Source organism: Protomyctophum bolini, assembly GCF_963924005.1.
Source record: "Protomyctophum bolini genome assembly, chromosome: 19".
In the NCBI taxonomy this organism is placed as follows: Eukaryota; Metazoa; Chordata; class Actinopteri; order Myctophiformes; family Myctophidae; genus Protomyctophum; species Protomyctophum bolini.
In genome coordinates, this window is record NC_137880.1 from 31,025,566 (window position 1) to 31,047,195 (window position 21,630).

The following is a 21,630-nucleotide window of genomic DNA, read 5'->3' on the forward strand; positions in this document are numbered from 1 at the left end:
ACTACTCGATGCTTGTTCTGTCGACACATTTTAACAGCTCTAATTTGGAGCCTACAAGAACAGACACTATACCAGACACAATTTCACTGATATAGCTTTATTCTCTTGTACAGTATATATCATACTAAAATAAACACAAGTTAAAAAAATGAACAAAGAAACTGTACAAAAAATGTATATTATACTACATCTTAATTACAGAACAGTCTACTGTCCAAAAAAGGCACTAAATTCTGAAATGGGCAACACAGTAAATTGAGAACGCAACTAGATTTGAGATCAATAACAACAGCATTCAGTCTTCTTATTCTGAGCTATAATGAGGATGAAACTGATGGGTGGTGTTTTTCACTGGAGATACAGGACATGTAGACATCTCAACCCTGGCAAAACCACAAGTAGACACCCTTTCAGAGTAAAAGCACGGCCACTGCAGTAAGCACATCAGGTAGGGGAACAAAATTAAGTTTCTTTAGGTTCGTCTTGCTCAAGGAGATTTCAGTCCATTATTTCAGAGTAGTCTATTCGTTTTCTTTAGTGTAAATAGAATAATCTTACAGTTTTGAACAAATAATGGTGATCTTTTCCCCCTGATTCCAAATCAGTTCCTCAGTCACACAAAAAGCCCAGATACAGCAAAATACTACTGGAATAAACTTCCACACACACAATCGTCAGTGTCAGTTTAACTCAAGAGAGTGTACAAATGTAATTTGCTTACATTTGTACGCTCGAATGAACACTGCGGATTTGACTGCGGAATGCTCCATTGACGTCTCAGATTTTGAAGGCAATTAGCATTTTAGATTTTAGCTATACAGTATACCGGTATAGCAACATATGTTTAGTCTAAAACTCTAAATGGATGAATACACCAACTTCCTATGATACTGTGGGAATAGGCAGCACCTCCAGTAAGTCCACTCCGTACTACTCGTTCCTTTCAATTCATGATGTGGATATAAACTCCACTGCTTTTTAGTAGAGTGTCTGAACTACTGGCTGTTTCGGTGAGTACAATGACGGACGGTTGAAGACTACTTTATGCTTTGGTGAAAAACCTGTCACCTGACACTTTTCTTTTTTTTCCCTATTTTTTTTCTTTTTTGCAGAAGCATAAATTAGGCTTTACACTTCAAACTCAGCCAACGGAGATCATTATTTTCAATAAGGTGCATTATCTTTCATTACACAGAATAGCCTGCTACCTCAGAAGCAAACAGGGGAGACTCTTGTTCAGTCGACAAAAAGGGATAACACACAAAAATAGTGGAATTGATAATACAAAAATAAAAGTTGGAAATAAAACTTAAAAGGCAAGATTAACTTAACAATAAAAGTATGTTTCATTTAAAAACATAATATCGTCATTCTTTTTGCACAATACCTTAAAAAACAGAGTATAAATACAGAGTTTGTCTTTTTTTTTGTTTAGTTATTTTGTTATAATCTTTCAACTCTTTCTTTTTGCAACACAGATCCCAATACTGGGTCACTGCATCAGAGCGTCGTACACTGTAGCAACAGAATTCAACTTAACCACATAAGCCCTATATTTTCTAAATCTTTCAAAATATTTGGCAAATTCTTCAAAAGATTTAGAACATTTTCCTATAACATTCCCAAAATAGGTATGCCAGGGTTGAAGTGGTTAATTAACAGCTTCACTAGACTAGGGACAGGGAGGTATTTCAACAAGCAGCGGGCTAATTATTCTTAAGACGGATAGTAATATAGAATTGTGTGAATTAACATCTCAAATATTATTCACAAATCGGAGATTGTGAATAATAGTTTGACAAATTCAAAGTACATGAGAATTAAATGTCATTCTTTTTCCTATTTTTACCAGGATGATCCTGCTTAATGAAATATCCCCCTAGCTTTCCAAAACCATCATTGAAGCCTACTTTATACTCCATGTAGTCCTCGGTGAAAATGACAGTTCTTTTTGGCAAGCAACAGTCCTGCGATTGGAGCATAAACGAAGCTTAAGGCAGGGGGGTTTCTTAAACTCAACCTGGGACCTCAGTGTAAGAATTGTATTCTCGTACTGGGGCCTAAGCTGCTGAAAACAGAACCAGCAACAGGCACCCCATAAATTGAAGATCCTTTCTGTCTAATTAGCGTACAATATGACAGATTATCTCCGACCAAAATTTTATTTTTGGAAACTGCCTGGGGCAAAATGCGTACAGGAAGTCATTTTAAACATAAAACCTTTAAGGTGTGTTTGATTCCGTTTCATGTGGTGCGGTCTCTAACGTTGAGGCTGTTTTTGATTGCCATGGCAAATTAAAACAAGCTTACCCCAAGTTATTTCTCTTTTCTTCCAGTAGACATTATGCCTCGTTTTATACCAGTTTGATTAAAAACAAATCCTCTGAAAGCACATTCTTTAGGCTATTATAAGAGGCAGCGTCATAGAACAAGTAGTAGTAAATAGCTTAGGAGGGGGTTCAATATAATTCCTATTCGTAAAGAACACAGGCCGGCTGTAGTGTCAAGCCACAAACAACGCCACACTGGATCCAAGAGGCTTCAATGAACGTGAATGGGGAAAAATTAAATAATCTATGCCTAAAAGGAGTTTGTAGAATTCACCTTGGATACACCAGAACAACACCTCATTGGAAGAAAACAGGGTTCTGAGACTGGCCTGTGGCGTTCAGGTCTGCGGCTGATTTGTCCTTTGCCTCAACATGGTCTAGAAACCGGTCTAGAATCGGCCACAAATTATGAGCATCGTGATTTTACTTAAAGCATATTTTCCTTTGGCATTATTTAACACAAGTCATTTTGTTTTAGAAAGCTTCATATCAGATAGCTTAAGTCTGAGTAATTATCACATTGACCCAAATACATTTTTAGCCTGCAGGAATTAATACAGTGTCACTGGGATGCTAAATAGAAAGCCATAATGGCTGCATTAGCCATCTGGGCTCACAGTTTAAGAGCGTAAAGTAACGTATGTGTAAGGAAAAGAAATAAAAACAAAGCTGCTATCGAATGAATACCTTACAACTCCAAATTTGTTTATCATTTTTTCAGTCAAATTGAAAGTTCACGTGGTCCTCTACACGTCCAGCATGTTTCCTGATCCTTGGGACCCTGAAACCCATCCAAACCCATTCCATGGCTTAAAAGTCTGTTTTTCTTGGTTCCAGAAAAGTTGAATTTGAAAGGGCTTCATACGACAGCAGTACAATGTGGTTAAAAAAAAGTTCCCAAAAAGGAATGATAGTTCTAAGAGGGGTGGGAGAGGGTGACTGAACTGGCCGATCCATCCATATGTTATAGTTCTTTGTCCCCAAGCGGGGTCTCTCCATTCATTCATTCATCCGTCCGTCCATCCATCCATATGTCCATCTCTCTCCCTCTAATATATCCATCTTTCATGATCTGATGGCTGGAGGTCCTTGCTGCTATATTGATGATTTACACAATGAAGGTGGGGTTGGGGTGATGGGGGGGTGATGAGGGTAGCACACCATGAGGGAGTGTAGTTGAGAACCGTAAGAACCATAGATTTATATACAGTATAGATTAAACTTGAGGTTGAAGTTGCGGTGAGATCGACTGAGGACTGGCTCAGACCGTCAGGCTGGAAAGGGTGAGGAGGTAAGGAGGTAAGGAGGGAGAGGAGCAGGAGGAAGAGCGTGACTGAGGAGGAAGTGGGGTAGGAGGAGGAGTGCGAGCAGACAGGAGCAGTTGGGGGGCATGAAGGCCCATACGGGTCCCGTCTCCTTCTCGCCGTGGAGCGTTTTCGGAGGTGAGATGGTGGGATGAGGGCGGCTGTCAGCCATGTGGTCGAGGTTTACGATTGGACAAACACTGCAGTTGGGAGGGGCTCAGAGATGAAGGGGCCAGTCACCAGGAGTGACCGCGTGAAAGAAATAATCTAATAGATGACCGATAAGAATTTACTAAGTATAATTTTGCCCCCCCAGGTCCATTACTTCTCTGTTAGTCTTCTCTCCTTCCCGTCCTCCTCTCGTACGTTCCCACTTCGCCGTCTCCTGTCTCCAGCTCTCGTCCTCCGTCCCGGTTCCTGTGCAGTTCATTCGTCCTCCAGGGACTCGGTTTTGATGTCGCCGGGCAGGGCTCCTGTTCTGGACAGAGCCAGGATGGTGTGATTGACGGCTGCCATCTCCACGGCCAGGGAGATGGGGTCCTGGTGTTCAACAGGCCCTGTGCCGTCATCCTGGTGGCGAGAAGAGGAAGGGGAACGGAGAGACTGATCAGAGATGGTGTAGGATCTGAATGCATGGAGTAAAGAAGAACAACACTAGAGCACTTATGCTCAGACCTCTGCCAAGGTATCAGCAGTTCTGTCTGAACACATTAGAAACCTTTTTTGTTTTAAGTAGTGCTATGTGTCTTGCCTTTAAGGCAATTATATTCAACATGTTGTATTTCTGTTTAGAGTAGAAAAGTTTGTGAATACTTTATTGTGAATACCACTGCTTTATTTTGAAAACTCACTTTAATGAGTCACTTCCTGTTAGCACCATTTTGCATGCAGCAGAGCTAGAGAAGGCAGACCTGCTCAGAGCTTGAGTCTTTAAACACATCTTACCCACTTGGGAGCATTTTTGATGCAATGTCGTAAGTTGTGCTGGTGAATCCAGTTATTGTAACTTTCTGTGATATGATATGATATTCTGTGTATGTTTATTTGGAATTCTAAACAATGTTTGCTGCTGTCTGCAGAGCAGTGCAGGACTGCAGGTGTATGTCCTCTTGCTAATTACACTGCAGTGTGTATGTGGTTTAGCCACAGTGTGATTTCTAATTGCCTGGGTGTGCAATGCTGTCAATTTAGAACAGACACTGAATGTTTGTATTGTTTTATTATTTTACAGTTTTTACCATCAAGTCATCAAAGAAGTATACAAGTAAACGGTCAATTCCAACCTTGATTCTGTCTTCATTGGCTGTGGTTTAGCTTGGTGTTAATTGACAGTCCCATACACTGCTTGAGAACACTATACTATGTTTCTGCTGTAGAAATTCCTCATGGGTTTCTAACTTTATGATCTTTGTATTATTATTAGATCTTTATTTATCTTGGTTGACTTATTATGTTGATGTTAGCGCTTGCATTTCGCTGCTTGTACCTAGTGCCACTATCACTAGTGACCATTAAACCTTGATTCTTGTTCAGAAGTTAACTGCATTTTTGTGACAGGCCACACCTACTGCCATGCCCCCTTTTGTTAATCAGTTCACTACATTGTATGCAAATCTGGTCTTAACTGCTGAAGATATCCTGCTGACAGAGGGACAAAACACGCTCGCATATCACAATTTATCTTCACCTGCATACAGCCATAGAGCTGTGGACTCTTGTCATTGGTCCCATAGTCACTTCAAATACGGTCACCTTCTGGCCTTTCTCAGTTTTCAACTAATTAAAGTAAATAATTGAGTCTCCCAGTCCAGATACATACATGTGTGCATGTTACAGTGAGGTGTACCTGTGTGGGGGAGGTGGGCTCCAGCCGGTAGAAGCCAAACGGTCGATTTAGAGGTCTCTTTTCGAAGTAGGGCAGGTCACAGGCCTGGAGAGGTTTCAACAAGCATGATCAAACAGTTCACGCTCCATTTAAGGGCTGACCAACCAACATTTCAGAACCAATTACTTAAATCTTGCTCATGCATATTATTAATCGAATAATCAAGAAGCATGTTTCTTTACTGTGTTTATCAGAAAGCATGGTGAATGGGAAATAACTGCTCAAACCTGTAAAATATACTTTGGTGTCACAAACCTCTTTGATCGGAGAATGTCAGCTCATATCCAACTAAACACAACTGATAATATTTAATACCTATATTCTACTTTATTGTACAATGGCTGCCACCAGTTACTGTACATCCTTTATTTGTTTTGCAAGGTGAAATACTTTCATATGAGCTTTTTAACTGCACATAGAGCTGGGCATCATAGCACGACATGTTGTGACTGAGCTTGTAGTTCGATTGTATTTCCTATGCGAGACTTTTAACTAAAATCAAGTTGACAGCTAGCTCACTGTGTCTTTTTTTGACCTGGTCTAAGTCAATTCCAAATATTAAAGCCAATCAAAAGAAAAAATACAATAGATAAGTGGACAACGCTAGTAAATAAAGATGATAATCACTAGGTTATCGTTTATATTGCTCATATAAACGTCTATCTTCGTTTTCTAATATGCAGAGCTTCAGTTTGTAAAGCAGAGAGGGAGGCATGTTGTAGGAGAATGAATAAAACAGTAGCTGGACTTGAAGGGAGCCTCTGTACTGTACTGTACTGTATGTGTATTGTGTACTGGTGTTGTGTTGATTTAGTACAAACCGAGTTTCTAAAATCAATAAAGTCCACTAATGCACCATGGAAGACATTTCTTACTCGGGCAAAAGACTGCAATGTCCACAAAATGAATTCTGCTTTGTAGTTTTAATAATCCATTCGGCTTCACCTCTCTTGGCTATGGTTTGTTTTTTAAAACATTCAACCCACGTCTGTCCTTTTCCCCAATTACCTGTAGTACATACCACTTATAAAGTCAGCCAGTACCATGTTTTCCCAATGCAATCTTACCGAAGCAGTACTGTACTGCACATGCGGACAGGAGGTTGACTGGCCACAGGCTGACTACATATGCAATTTAAGCTTGCTTTAAGCAGTCACTTGTTTCACCCCCGTCTAAAAATGTTACGTTCCTGCACTAAGTTTATCATCTGTAGCTAGCCAGAAATATCTTTAGTTTTTGGAAACTATACTACGGCTCAACCCCATTCTACATCCGATGCAGGGATACCTCTATACGGAACCTCTTCTCTGAGCTAAGGGCGTGGAGTGAGGTTCCAAATGGAGCTAGGGGTGGCCCTATTGCCCAAAAGCAATAAAACAAAAGAAAACATAATAATATCATCATAATAATAATAATAATTATTATACTGAGCAAATACATTTCCGGTCATTTGACATATGGCTCAAGTGCGTACAGTCAAAACTGGGAGGAGTAGTGCGTCAAAATAAGTTACTCTAGAAATAATAAATAATAATAATAATAAAGTGTCTGGCAACCATACTAATAACATAATGTACTCCTCGCAAAAAGGCTACAGACTCTGTCATGAATGCAGCTCTTTGAGTAACACAATCCTGCAGTGGGTGAGGTTTTACAAGTGAGTTTTGCTCGTCTGCAACATTGACATTGACAATGACATTAAATCTTATGTTCTACTGCCAAAAGTGAGTGCTTGAAGTGCCAGTGTTTTAGTTAAAGTGTGAGCTCTCTCTCCCTCTCTCACTGGAGGAGCTGACATCAGCCATTAATAGTTACGTCTCTGAAGTGCCTGCAGGTTTCTCTCACTCTCTCTTTCTCTGTCTCTCTCTCTCTTCTCTCTGCACTGAGATCTTGGTCTCATCTTTCCTACACATCCTGCCACAGATTAAACTGAAACAGGTGATCAGGCCTGACTAGTGACTACCACCGATTGTGCATAACATGATATGACATTATATGATTTTCCTGTACAGACTGCAAGCCAAAATGATTTTCTGTTTATTTTGTTTTGTTTTAATTATTTTGTATTACTTTTTATTTAAGTAATTGTTTGGCCTTGATGATGACTTTCATGTCATTCTCATCACAGTGGGTGGCCCTAGTATATACCTTATGGTGCAGGTGTGGCATTATTACTCACCATGGCAACCACCACAGGGGGGGTGGTTAATTATTTAGTGAGTGATGTTACCCAGGTGTGCAAGGGGACAAGCCAAACAGTTTTTGACCGTGATCTTGATGCCATGCAGGTCGGCGTTCAATGCCTTTCTTCTTGTATTATCATTTTGACTGATATGTACAATAAATGGATTGACATGTCCCACGTGATACAATTCTCTGGACATTGAATTACTCAAGCATAAGTCTAAACCCGACTCAGCCCAGTGTCTAGCTACAGGTAAAGGCTCTACAGAGTGTGTCAAGTGTGTAATAATGGCCTTAAATTATGTAGTGGTCATTTAAGTCAGATGGTGTACAAATTAACACTGAGGATTTTATGTGGCCTGCAATGCAGTATCTATGTAACAAAGTTAAAATGTTTACACTCTTCAAACGCTACGTGCCATTGTTGTGTACAAGAGGCAATAATAATGCATTTGTCTAGCAGGCAACAGTGCAGCACTAATACTATCTCTCTCTCTCTCTCTGGCACAACAGCGTAGTCAGTCATACTGGTGCTCATGAACACATACTGTACATAGGTGAACCAACACATAGGTGAACACAGACATTGCTGTTCCTTGGAGTGGTTGCACCACTCAAAAATAAATAATAGTAAAATGTGCATGATGCCATACAACACAACATTCAACACCTTTTGTTTTTTGTGTTTAGGTGCAAAGTATGAGCACAGTGTCAGGAAAGCTTGCACACATGAAGGTGTGGAAACTTCAAACCAAGCCTTACCTGCTCTGAGAAGTCATTTCCATCGATGTCGTCGCTGTTTGAATGTCCTCCAGGACTCTGCACGTCAATCCCGTGACTCTCTAGGATTGTGGCTTCTTAGAGGAAGAGACAGACAGTCAGGACAACCCTGTCAACTCACAGTAAGTTTCCTGTCCTGATTATACTCTGTTCGGTTGTGACTGGTCCACAATCTTTCTGACCTTGTCATTATAAATGAACTGTTTTCATATTATCCCATTCTGACCGGGCACCCATTTTGGTGTTGGCATCATGTTATGCTTTAGCTATTGAAAAATAGCAGATCTACAAGCTCATATCGCGCCACCGAGTGGCGCGATACGAGCTTGTAGGTCTGCTATTTTTGAAAAATTCGAAGAACGACTGACATTTTTAGAATCTGATCTCAGGTCAGAATGGGTTAATCAGACCAGTGTGTGTCCCGTGGAAACCTCGTATGAATCTGATCTCAGGTCAGAATGGGTTATGCAAGTACAGCTACAGGTGTAGCACTGGATAAGTCATGACAGGGGGTTGGAATACATTTTACATTGTGCCTACTCCAGATAATACGTTCTAGTCTCTGGCCAAAGCCCACATTACCAATGTTAGCCCTGCCCCAAGCCCACATTACCAATATTAGCCCTGCCCCAAGCCCACATTACCAATGTTAGCACTACTCCAAGCCCACCGTACCAATATTAGCCCTGCCCCAAGCCCACCGTACCAATGTTAGCCCGTCTCTTGATCTCTTTGCGTCGGTTAGCAAACCAGTTGTAAACTTTGAGGGAGGTCACTCTCTCCAGATCAGACAGCTTCTTCCCTGCAATAGACACGTTACACAATCATCAATTGAGTGAAAAAAAACAGAGCAAATATGTTATGGACACGCAACGTGTAGGCTTGTAGATCTGCAATTTTCAAATGTTTGCCTATGTGGTTACGGGTCTCTTCTGTGTTACCTGGTTTTTGGATGACTGCATTGCATGCATTTGCGATCTCCTCTCTCTTGGCCTCATCTGGGTACTGGTTGTCATTGAAGTAGCTGTAAATATCACAAGAGAAGAAAGACACACGTTCATTCAATGTCATTTAACAACATGGGGACAACATCAACAAATTAAGAGTTGTGGTAATTGAAACTGTGGTACTGTGGACTTTACTTTGGACAGGCTAACTCGCCTTTCACTCTATTTTTGGGAGATTTGATTGACATTAATGTCACAAAGCATTGTGCAGACTGTGAAGGATAGAGACCCGAGGCAACAGTGCACTTGCATACAGTTGTTTGACAACAAACTAGATCCAAATCGAGTTCTACATGAACAATGGTGGCTCTATTTTTCACCTATACAGTAAACGTTTCTGATAACATTAGTAGAAATGTTTTGCTTATTATTTATTTATTTTCAATGTCTAGTTTAAAAGTTCTATAATATTCAGAAGTTGGTGTGGGTACGTGCCGTGCATGGGTATTTGTTCTATATCCTATTGGAATTAAGTTAATGATAATTGTGTCTTTTATAATGTGACGAACCCGTCCTCACACATTGTGGTTTTGTTTATTTTGTTAAATGTGGGAATGTAACAGTAAGTAAATTAGACTTAGGCAATAAGGTTCCACCGTGAGTTTAGCTTTTCTAACGTTTTTAACCAATGATGGTAAAACGCTTACTCATTACATGTACACAAGAGAACAATTCGCTTTAGGTCTACGGGCATTTTCTTTCTTTTTACTGAATCACACTCGTGTGTGGGTTTGAAGGCCCTCTCGCATCATGTGACTCCAGTCAACACCCGTAAAACACACAGTATGTTGAAGATGGTTTTGTTGCTTTTATTGTTGAGCTGCCATTCAGTGTAAACTTTACTCAATTCCTCATGGAAGTAAAAGAGACCGTAAAGGCACCATTTTCGGTGGTTAGGTGACCGCCGAACTACAACATGACGTCACGAGCCGCGGTGAAGAGCAAACCACCCCCACCGCTCCAGCCCTTCTCTCTGTTTTTACTCACCACCACTCAACGTTATTTCAGCTCCGGTGGTCAGCTCACCACCGGAGCTGTGGTCACCTCACCACCGAAAATCCAGACTATGAATAGGCCTTAAGAGAGACAATGACTCCCCCTCTGTGCCTCTTCTGTGGTTCCTCCCCTCACATCCATTGTTCCTCACCTCTCCATCACGGCGAGGCACTCTTTCCTCCAGGTGAAACGGCTTCCTCTCCGCAGTCGGAAGGTTCCAGGGGCAGTGGTGATGGGGGGTGGGGTTTGCCTCCACTCCATTTCCTCAAGAGCCAATGGCGCGGGTCGCATGTTTAGGGTGGCACCTATAGGGCCGGAAGTAACAGAATTTTGAAGATTCAAGCATTTACTGTTGCATTCAGGAGGATACATGTCTTAGGACAGATGTTGACTTAACGATAATGAGGCGTGAAACGTGCATATTTTGTTGTTTCGGAATATCTAATCAGATATGTTCTGATTAGATATGTCTAAATCAACCTCCAGTTTTGAAGGTTAATTAAAACATCAGGACCGAAGTGACAGAACAAGACCTGAGTTATACTTAGATGTGTGCGAGTGTCACGCATCAAAAATAGCCAATCTCACTCGCGAAGTAGCTACGAGCTCACAACAACTCGTCGCGGTTGTGAACTTGTAAATCGGCTATTTTCATTACGCGACACCCACGGGCAACTAAGTATAAATCAGGCCTAACTGGATCAAGCTTGTTTTGGTACAGTTTTGTGAGGCTGGTGTGAACAGGGCATCAGTTTCTCCGCAGCAGTGGTGATGTACTGTAGTCTTGTAAGGGGACTTGGATAGGGATTAGAGGGCTGGGCACAGTCTGGCCATAAATAGCATAGAGCTGACGATACTTGGCAGAGGTCCACCGAGAAACATGCCGCAGAGGACAGAGAGAGAGATGTTAGCTATCTTGTTATAAGCCTGTCATAAACCACAGGCCATGTGCCATTCAGAAGCATTTAGAAAGAGAAGTTCACTTTTGATCCATGTACAGCAAGCAAGGTATACATTCAACATTAAAGGACCACCATACCGGCGGGCTGTCATGTTTAGCCCACTGACTGCAACTCACCACATACGGGGGGCCATTTGACAAAGCATGCTGTGGTTTGATTAAATTCCAGTGAAGCCATTAGATTCCATTCATTTTAGTACGGATATTAAACGTGCAGAGACTTGCTTGAGATAGGTGATCCAAAAGTGACCGTATCATTGTATTTGAAATTAGTCGAAAGTGCAGATTGATTTAGAGAAACGACTGATTGATTAGCGAACAAACCTATGACCCTCTCACACAAGCCCCTCTTGAATACAAAAGCTATTTCCACTCTTCGATAAAAACAAAACATAGTCCCTGAATAAGAATAATCGGTTGAGTAAAACACACTGAAATCATGCAATGCTCAGTCTATGAAATGAGAGTTCTTCATAAGGGTCAATCCCAGCACAGCTGTAAAGGGTGACTTATAATTAGTTGTGCGCACGCCGAAAATAGAAGATTGGGCTATTTTCGGTACGTGACACCCTTAGGCCCAAACTGCACCAATGCAACGCCTCGCAACAAAACAGTTTTCAGGACATGTCACACCATTGCACTTCCTTGCAACTGCCATTGGGGATAATGGTTTCATGCAACTACATGCAACCGTTTTGGTTGCAAGGAGTTGCCTGGCGAATCATTGGTGCGGTTTGGGCCTTACACAACTAAATATAACCCAGACTTTCCCTAGAGGAAGGGGTGCATGTGTGTTGGGCCAAAGATGGCAGCCCTAGGGGAAGGGGTGAATGTGTGTTGGGCCAAAGATGGCAGCCCTAGAGGAAGGGGTGCATGTGTGTTGGGCCAAAGATGGCAGCCCTAGGGGAAGGGGTGAATGTGTGTTGGGCCAAAGATGGCAGCCCTAGGGGAAGGGGTGCATGTGTGTTGGGCCAAAGATGGCAGCCCTAGGGGAAGGGGTGCATGTGTGTGTTGGGCCAAAGATGGCAGCCCTAGGGGAAGGGGTGAATGTGTGTTGGGCCAAAGATGGCAGCCCTAGGGGAAGGGGTGCATGTGTGTTGTCTGGGATCCGCGTGTTGTACCTGGGGTGGTTTTCTCCAGCGTGTACCAGCGGTAGAAGGCCCTCTTCTTCTGTTCGCTCAGGTCGGAGCCATGCTGGAGCAGCCAATGAGAGATCCTGCTCTGGCTAATGGCTGAAATGACAACCAAGAGATGAATAACATAATTGCCCAACATGTTTCATGTTTCGTGTGCGTGCGTGCGTGCGTACGTGCGTGCGTGCGTGCCACTAACCAGTGACTTGTGCCACCACTGCTTGAGAGATCCTCCTGTTCCCCAGAAAGGCTTTGATTTCCTCCTTCACCATACTGCTGTCCCTCCTGCAAAAACACCAGCATTCATTATGGGGTTTGCACATTTGTTTGATGTTGATGGTATCGTGGACAGTGAGATAGCAGAGAGCCAGACAGAAAGGAGGGCTTTAACATGCAACACAGGTTTCAAGACAGATTCTAATCTGTTACATCGCTAATATGTAGTAATCAAGCTTTAAATAAACTGGTTTATACCCAGTTATCTTACTTAATAACTTACACTTCATTTGGTGAAGCTATAATAAATACTTAAACATACAGGGCTGTGTGTCTGCATAGAGACTATCTTGTATCTGGCCTTAATCCAAAGTGCCTGGGTGTATGGAGGAGTGTGGCTGTGTCTGTTAGCTTGCCTTGGACCCCAAAACTATCTGGGCTAGAGTCCCAGTTGTTGTACCACCAGTTTCATGGGGGTCAATTCCCCCTGATATTGTAGGTTTGAGCCGCCTCATATATTTATTTCTCTTTCATTTGTTAAATGTTTATGCATTATATGATTGGATTGGATCCACTAACAGTCAGCAGTCCACACTGTGATTTGCCAGTGGTCAGATGGGATTTGTGTATTCAGACAGCGTTGACCTACTACAGTATCTGCATTACTCTCTCGCTGGCATTGCGACCTGTTGTGTTGTGAGTTACTCTTCGCGAGCAACATGTCATACCAAAGTATAAATCGGGCAGATTTGAATTGCATTCCAAAGCACCTGGAAATGTGGTTCAAATCTGATTGGCAAAACCTTGAACGACTGGAACGCCAGGCTAGGAATCTGAGGATTCCAATCCGAATGGGCCTGAGGCCAAAAATGGGATTTGGGATGCCAGTCTGAACATGGCCTTTGATTGATTGAATTGAAATATTTATTAACAGTATTAGCAGAATTACAGTACATTTCAAGCACAAACTCAATACAAAGACTGTTAACTGTGAGTGGATGACCCAATTAAGCATTACACTTGTTTACAAGAGGGACCACCATGTTCAATTCATCAAAACCTCAACCTAATACAGCAATTGGAAACGCTGTGTGGACTAATAGAGTGCATTACATATTCAATATAGACTGATCCTGCAGGGATGGCACTGCCCCCACAGCCCTGATCTTTGTAGAGTTGTCATGCTCAAAGGACAAAGCCACATGCCATCCACGGCATCTATTGAAATTTAAACAATTGTATCCCCGACATGTGCAGCGGAACGGCAAATGCACCAAAGTCATAAGCTCTCTCTCTCTCTCTCTCTCTTCTCATTGGCACATCTCTGAGATGAAAATGCGTCACGGCTCTTGACATCCAGCATCAATATCCTCCACACCAGCCTCCGAGACGCGGCTAAAATTAGACCCTCAAAAAACGCTGCTTGTATCGACACCACTAAATCAATGTAGCACAAGCTGCTGTACAAGACCGGGGGGAGAGATAGAGAGAGGGAGAAGTGGAGGAGAAGAAAGGAGGAAGAGGAGGTGAGAGGAGGGGAGCGTGGTGGGTGCCAACCGAAAAAGCTAACCCCTGCAGAGAGGGAGATGTGTGCTTTCAAAAGAGACAGGATCAGAGGGACATCGTGTGGGATAGCTGACAAGCAGCGACTGTGTGGTTCCACCCCCTCCTCCCACCTGCCCGCCCGCACACACACAGCCCTGGAAAGAGAGATGTTTGAGAGCCCAGCATGGGTGGCAGACCACGCAGAACACTACTTAACTTCTCTGCCTTTCTAAAAAGGACACGCAATAATATAGACAGTGCATGGTGAGAGAGAGCAGATGAGCAGAAGGGGCCAGCTATAGTACAAGGCTGAAGATAGATTTCTGAGCTATAAATGCCCCCTCTTGTTCCCACCGTATGTCCCACTCCAGGGGCAGCTGACTGAAAGTATAGGCACGCACACAACCATAATATTTCCTTTCAAATGTGTGTGTTCATTATCCACTTAAGTCCTATATACTTGTCATATGACAAACACCAGAAATAGCCCATCAAGCTCACGGCACGATAGTAAGCCTTGCCAAGCCATGAGGCCCATAGTTCCTAACTCCTGTTTCTGTAGTGTGAGGGGAGTCAGGGGACATGATGTACAAGTACACCCCCTGGACATGATGTACAAGTACACTTCCTGGACATGACGCTAGTATGTCGCAGGGAGTTACCCCCAATCCGGCCCTTGATGATGAGTGCCAAGCAGGGAGGCACTGGGTCCCAGTCTTTGGTATGACCCAGCCGGAGATCAAACTCCGACCCCCCCGACCCCCCCCCAGTCCCAGGGCGTAAACTCTAGTCTAGTAACCACGAGGCCACTGAGCTGTTTTCACGTCACGTCATGGAACGCATAAAACAATACAATTATGAATCCCTGCGGGACCCAAAATAGGGATGTTGGTATACCGGTATTCAAATACATTTTGGAACCCATAAATAGATATTGAACATAGACTATATTTTGGTCACTGAAACTACACGGTCTGCCATGCAACGATAACCATACATATTTGACCATCATTTTTCAAAGATAAGAGCACTGTACCGATAAATATATGGCCTAAGTAGCCATTCGTAGCATGTGGTAGGGAATGTGATGTGTTATAATGTAATATAATGTAATGTAGTCAATGGTAATCATGTGATTCTGAACACTCTCCCCCGTGTGCGTGTGTGTGTGTGTGTGTGTGTGTGTGTGTGTGTGTGTGTGTGTGTGTAACCCTAAAGATATACCCCCGGTCGTTCAGGGTTAGACTGGTAGAATGACACATGGACACAATTCAATTAGAAGGAGAGTGGGATATAGAGCCAGCTACCAGGCACCCCCCTGCAGTCGTCGCCGCTACCTCCATCTCTGACATTTGATTTGTAAACATTCTCATCAAACATACACCACCAGAAGCCATGGGCAGAAACGGTTGTTTCATAGTGTATCTGAAGGTAGGGGAGGGGTGAGCGTGCATGGGGAGGGGATTAGCGTGCATTCGAATCGCGTGCACGCAATTCGTTTTCATTTCTTTCTTTTTTTTTTTACCCTCTTTATGACCTAAATTGAACACAATCGACGGCCAATACTTTCATATACAGTAGGGGAAACCGGAGTTGGTCAATCACAGCAGGGCTTTACAGCAGGGATCATATTAATAACGCATCGTGGACATCCAAGCGGAAAAACAGCAACAAAAACAGCCAGTCAAAGTGGGGGGATGACATCACAAAGCTGTCAGAGTGGGGGTGTTGCGTTGTACTCACCGTATATGGGTGTGACGCATGGGCAGAAATCCCATTTAGAGTCCAATCACTTTTCATTACATCGAACAAAGACGCAAAAGGCTATTTCGAAGTAAAACTCTTTTTCAGGGCGAAGTAGAATTTTTTTTGTGTGCCAGATTACTGATCCACTCAGAAAGTCCTTTTTTGTAAGTGAATAATTATCACCTGGCCATGACACAAATTATGTCATGATTTGATGTTACAGTATAATAATAAAGTGAACATTATAAATTAATAATAATGTAGACCTGATTAATCCCAAAGGGAAATTCAGTTTCAACTTCACCCAGCTGATGGCTGTTCTCACTGAGCAGACAGTCAGACATAATTTAGCGAGGAGCAGTTAGGAGTTACAGTACGTGTCGGGAATCAAACCTGGGCCCATCTGTTTCCAAGGCGGTCACACCGTACCCATTCAACTATGGTCGGCCAAACATAAGAACTAGAACTGCACTCTGTCGAGTGCCTACTTGCTTGTTGCACTCAAAACTAGTCATAGGTGGTGGTAGCAAAACAATGTTTGTGTTCACACAAATCCTCATAGCTGGACATAGGAGGGGCTAGCGCCCCTCAAAAACAAACACAGGATAGACCCAAACTTAATCCCCAGTTATGCCTAAGAGTTGCAACAAGATGCACAACCAAGGATAAAGCAGGCAAAAATGTAACTGAAAAGGTCTTCGAAGCTTCCCAAATGACAAACTATTTGACCTTATAGTGTATTTTTCAGTACTATTACTGACCTCATGAGTTCCTCCACCTTATCGTCTATATCCAGATCCTCATCAGTGGCTTCGAACCCAAAGGCGCGCGCGGCCGCCGCGCTGTGCACCGGGTACCGCGGCGGGGACAGCTTCCCATTAGGCGTGGCCGCCAGGCTGTCGCGGCCGTTCTGCGCCAGGGCCGCCAGCGACACAGGCGAGGGCAGGATGGCCAAGCGCGGGGGAGGGCCCGGCGGAGGGGAGGTGTTGTAGTTGTTGCTGCAGGGCGACGGCGAAAGGCCCCGGCCTCCGCCTGCGCGGAACTGCGTCTGCGTGGCGGTGGACACTTTGGCGGTCAGGGCGCAGGAAGAAGAGGAGCTGGCGGCGGCGGTGGCAGCGCGGCCGGCGGTGCCGTTGGCGCTCTCGCTCCCGTTGCAGGCGGCGACCGAGGAGGATGAGGAGGTGGCGGCGAGCGCTGAGGCAGTGGTGTTGCTGTTGAACGACGCGGCCACGGCGTTGGAGGCGGAGCTGTTGTTGTTGTTGTTGCTGCAGCTGTTGGCCCCGCCTCCTCCTCCTCCTCCCCCGTAGGAGGACGAGGAGGAGGAGGAGGAGGAGGTGCGGCGGCCGAACTTGTCGCCGTGCTCCCTGTCCAGTCGTTCCAGCGTGTCGAGCGCGTGCAGGATCTCTTGCTTGGTCATGCCGGTGCGACGCAGCCGCTGCAGCAGGTCGATCTGCTCGATGGTGAAGCGCGGCTCCTCGCTGAACTCAGACATCCTGCTGCTGGACGGGAGGCGCGGTGGGATGGAAGGAGGTGGGACGGGACAGGACGGGGAGGAGAGGAGACAAAGAGGGAGTGAGAGCAGGAAAAGCAGGCGTGAGTTCAGAAGAGGGAGGGGAGGGAGGGGAGGGAGAGAGGAAAGTGTGGGATGCACAGGGGAGAGAGAGGAGAGAGAAAGTGGAAGCAAATGGGAGGTGCAAAGAGGAGGGCAGGAGCGATCGGCGGGATGGGGAAGATGGACAGAGTGTTGAGGAGGAGGGACGGAGGAGGCACAAGGGGAGGAGGAAATTGGAGAAAGGAGGAAAGCGAGTGATTGAGAAGGCAGGAAGAAAGTGTGTTGGGATGCAGATGTTGCAAGCGAGGGTAAAAGGGACAGAGAGACAGAGGAGTGAGCGTGCGTGCATGCGTGCATGCGCACGTGTGTTTGTGGGAGGGAAAGAAATGACAAGATGAAAATAAAGAGCAGCAGATGAAGAGAGAGGACGACAGAAGCCAGACGTGGTGAAGAAGTGTGAAAGCGAAAGGGAACGGGGAGCGAGGGTGGGGGGGGAGCAGGGAGAGAGGGAATATAAAAATCAGCTATTTTTGGGAGCCGGCAGGCAACACACGCAGAGTGCCAAGAGTCACCTTGACAGCTGATGCTATCTTAGCATTCTGACTGCTGTTCTTTGAGAGCCACAACATCTCCTCTCTCCTTTAAGCACCACCCACGCTGTATGTTTTTCACAAGCACTTTGCTGCGCTCAAAATCAATGCCACTGAAATCAGACTGCGGCAGATTTGCCATCTTCTGTACCTACTGGGCTCATTCCGGTAATGTTACATGGTTTAAAAGGGTTCAATACACCCCCCCCCCCCCCCCCCCCCCCACACACACACACACACACACACACACACACACACACACACACACACATCTCTTCTACAGATGTACTTAGCTATTATGCCTCAGGAGCATGCACACCCTTTAATATGAACTGGCAGACAAGTGATATGACTACTAAGCCTGGACTATTCATGATTATAATAAAGATGGTTATAATAAATATGTAGCCTTACAGCTAAGCTAGAGCATGGATGGATGAAGTTTTATTTTGCTATATGTTTTATGTCTAAACCCTCTGGCAGTATGAAATGCATAAAAGAACATTCACTACTAAAGTTCCCCTCGATTTCATTAAGTACATAGTTAGGAAAATCCAATTCTTACAGAACACCTATATTTTAGCACTGGCAGTGAATCTTTTTTCAAGCACAATTCCATTGGAAAATTGTTGCACCTCAAAACTAAGCATTAATCAACCTACAATGCAGGAATGGAGGTAAACTATACTATAGAATGCATGATTATACTGTCCTGAGTTGACTGCAGCCAATTTCTTGTTTTGTTTTTTTCATGGTTATGTGCAGCATGCAGGCAAATACCATCCATTGTAAGAAATCATTACACATCCAGTTAAACTAGCTGGTCAACGATTTACTCTGTTAACTATTCGATTTGCTCTGTTAACTATTCACTACAGTACAAGTGAATGGTGACTTGAGGCAAGTGCTGTTATTAAAACACATGGGCTATATGAAGGAGTGACAAGTTATAGCCTTTGCAGGCATATAAGTTTAAATACCATTGTGAACTTGAGAAGTAGTAATAACGTATTTATTACGAATACATACGTTCCGTTTTTTGGGTGGGAGAAAAGGGGCGGGGTCCTACCTCTGCTGGTTTCGACCGATAGAATGGCACATACAGTAGCGTTATCCAGACCTCGAGCAATACGCCCACTCTTCTATTGCGCTACTTTAAACAACCCCACATGCTTGACTTCAACACTGAGAAAATATTTGCATTATTGCTGACTGTTGACGTGTATAGCAAGTTACTCTTACAAGCTGCAATGCAACAAAAATACGGCTAAATCCATGCACTCTTTCTTTGTGCACAACAGTTTCACCAATTTTCTCAAACGGGCTTAAATATACTTATAGTCTTCTGCAAAACACCAAACTGTCCGATGAGGTTTCTCCACAACTATCTATGCGATCAGCTAATGTATCATACATACAGTAGACAGTGTTAATTTATAAGTTATATAAGGGGCCTACAGGGCAGCATAACAGCTGGCCAGCGTTATGCACTGTAGCTCAATGGTTATAAAGCATAAGTAAGCCATGCAATTGGCACTGCCAGCCTTTCACGCCCTTTGCCCAAAAAGCTAACATGAGCTAATGTTCACTATCAAAGACGACGTGTGGCGTTTAAGTTTGCAAATCAAAGAGCTTCTTTTTCCATTGCAGCTTTGGCACAGAAAAGGTTGGTTTTAATGCATTTATTGCAGCGCCGCAGTGGGGTCTATCTATCGATCAGCATCACTGACACGTTAGCAACTCAACATTAGCCAATTAATGATTCATAGTCCCTGATTATTAGCATGGCATGCTAGCCCTGCCAACATTGTTAGTAGCTGATGTTAGCCATCGTCGCTAGCCAGTCAAATGTTAGTTATTAATAACATCACATTCACGGTCGCACAGAGCAAGAATAAGATGACTTACCTCGGTTCAAATCGTCCCCTTATTAAACCATTTAAATTTGGAAATCTAACAGAGACCTATTGTGTTTTGCTGCAGTCGAACAATGGAGCAATTTTTACAATTGTGCCCCTGTCGACCCTTTTGTGAGGAATTCTAATCAGTGGCGAATTATTTGCCTCTCTGCTTTGTCTGTCTGACAACAGCCATATTGACAACTAACACCTCCGACTAGGTCTGAGGGAACTGTAGTTTGGCTTCGACAAAGGCCGCTGCCGGGCGCAGATCTTTTTACACTAAAAACTACATGTCCCTGAAACTACAGCGGAGCTCCGAGCGGATGGCTCACTGATCTACAGTTGTAGTCGCAGGCGGCGCTGCGGTTTGCGATGTGACCACAGCGGGTCGCTGTTCTCCACGTTGGGTACTGGATGTTCAGTTTTACTGGTTTGTGTGTGTGCACTGCAGTACAGTACACTACAGTATATATTCTGCACACAGCCATACCTGATTGATTGATTGATTGATTGATTGATTCATTGTACACATGTAAATCATTGCATAGGTGGCAGGCCTACCTGTAAAATGCATAGAATAGGCTAATAACTATAAAGTATAATCTTAATTCTAATGTGGTCCTCATTAAAACAATCTAAGTGGTATGGTAACAGTAAAAACAGACCAAAATGTTAACAACAGGATGGCGGATTGAACCTGGTGCTCCGGTAACACGGCTGGATTAATCATTTAACTATAACATTTCCAAGTACACTTTCCGTACAATAGGGAGTTTACAGTTCAGTATTTAATTGGGTAATTATAAGGTCAGAGCAGGTGACAAAATCAAGGTCGTTGTCAACTTTATGGAGGACCCTAATACACAATTAAGTCTTTAGTGCTTTTTCTGGTTTTATGCTCTTTTAGCAGATTTTGTATTGACCTGTAGGCTACTTTCCTGGAACTACCCATTCTACAAACTGTTAATACATTTTTCAATCAACCAATCAACTCGGCGTCCACAGACCCTGCAGGGCTTGGGCACTACCCTACCATCTCTCTACATTTGATAATGGCATATCTCAAAGAGAGAGAGATTTTTACCTGTAGCCTACTATATTTTCTCCGAGATTTTTCCACAATGTTGCCAAATTATTGTTGCCAAATTAAGATCAATGAAACTGATTCTCTTATGTTACCCAAGCAGACACAAACACAATTCAAAAGCCTAAGGTCCTCACAGATCAATCATAATTGTACAAAAAGTACAACAAACACTCTCACTTGCAGCCAGTAGATGTCACTCACTATTCAAACACAGACTTGTGCACATCCATGCTATACCTGTTCTGGAAGTGCCTCTACTCCTTGACATAATCATGAATTGGAACAGTTATCATTATTATTAATTATTATTAATCAATCTGAGTGCCGTAGGCTATACGGAGCCCCGGAGTGGCCATTTAGAGATAAAATGAGCATTAATATTTTTTTTCTCTCTCTCAAAGGCCACTCTGGGT

At 43.6% G+C, this 21,630-nt stretch overlaps 1 protein-coding gene across 4 annotated transcripts; it reads right to left on the bottom strand.

Moving 5' to 3' along the window:
• Positions 1-78: 78 nt before the first annotated feature.
• hmbox1b (homeobox containing 1 b) lies at positions 79-20,385 on the bottom strand. Of its 4 annotated transcripts, none has more exons than XM_080791139.1 (10): positions 20,138-20,385; positions 16,849-17,583; positions 12,780-12,865; positions 12,569-12,679; positions 10,638-10,791; positions 9,425-9,507; positions 9,190-9,285; positions 8,466-8,560; positions 5,481-5,564; positions 79-4,204 (listed from the first exon to the last, which is right to left on the bottom strand). In XM_080791139.1, exons 2-10 carry the CDS (start codon positions 17,577-17,579, stop codon positions 4,061-4,063), a joined length of 1,584 nt encoding a protein of 527 aa, XP_080647265.1. In that variant the 5' UTR covers positions 17,580-17,583; positions 20,138-20,385; the 3' UTR covers positions 79-4,060. The 4 variants fall into 4 exon arrangements, with proteins under 4 accessions (XP_080647265.1, XP_080647266.1, XP_080647264.1 ...); XM_080791140.1 differs by having other exon boundaries at positions 8,466-8,557; positions 16,849-17,586; XM_080791138.1 differs by having other exon boundaries at positions 16,849-17,586.
• Positions 20,386-21,630: the final 1,245 nt, after the last annotated feature.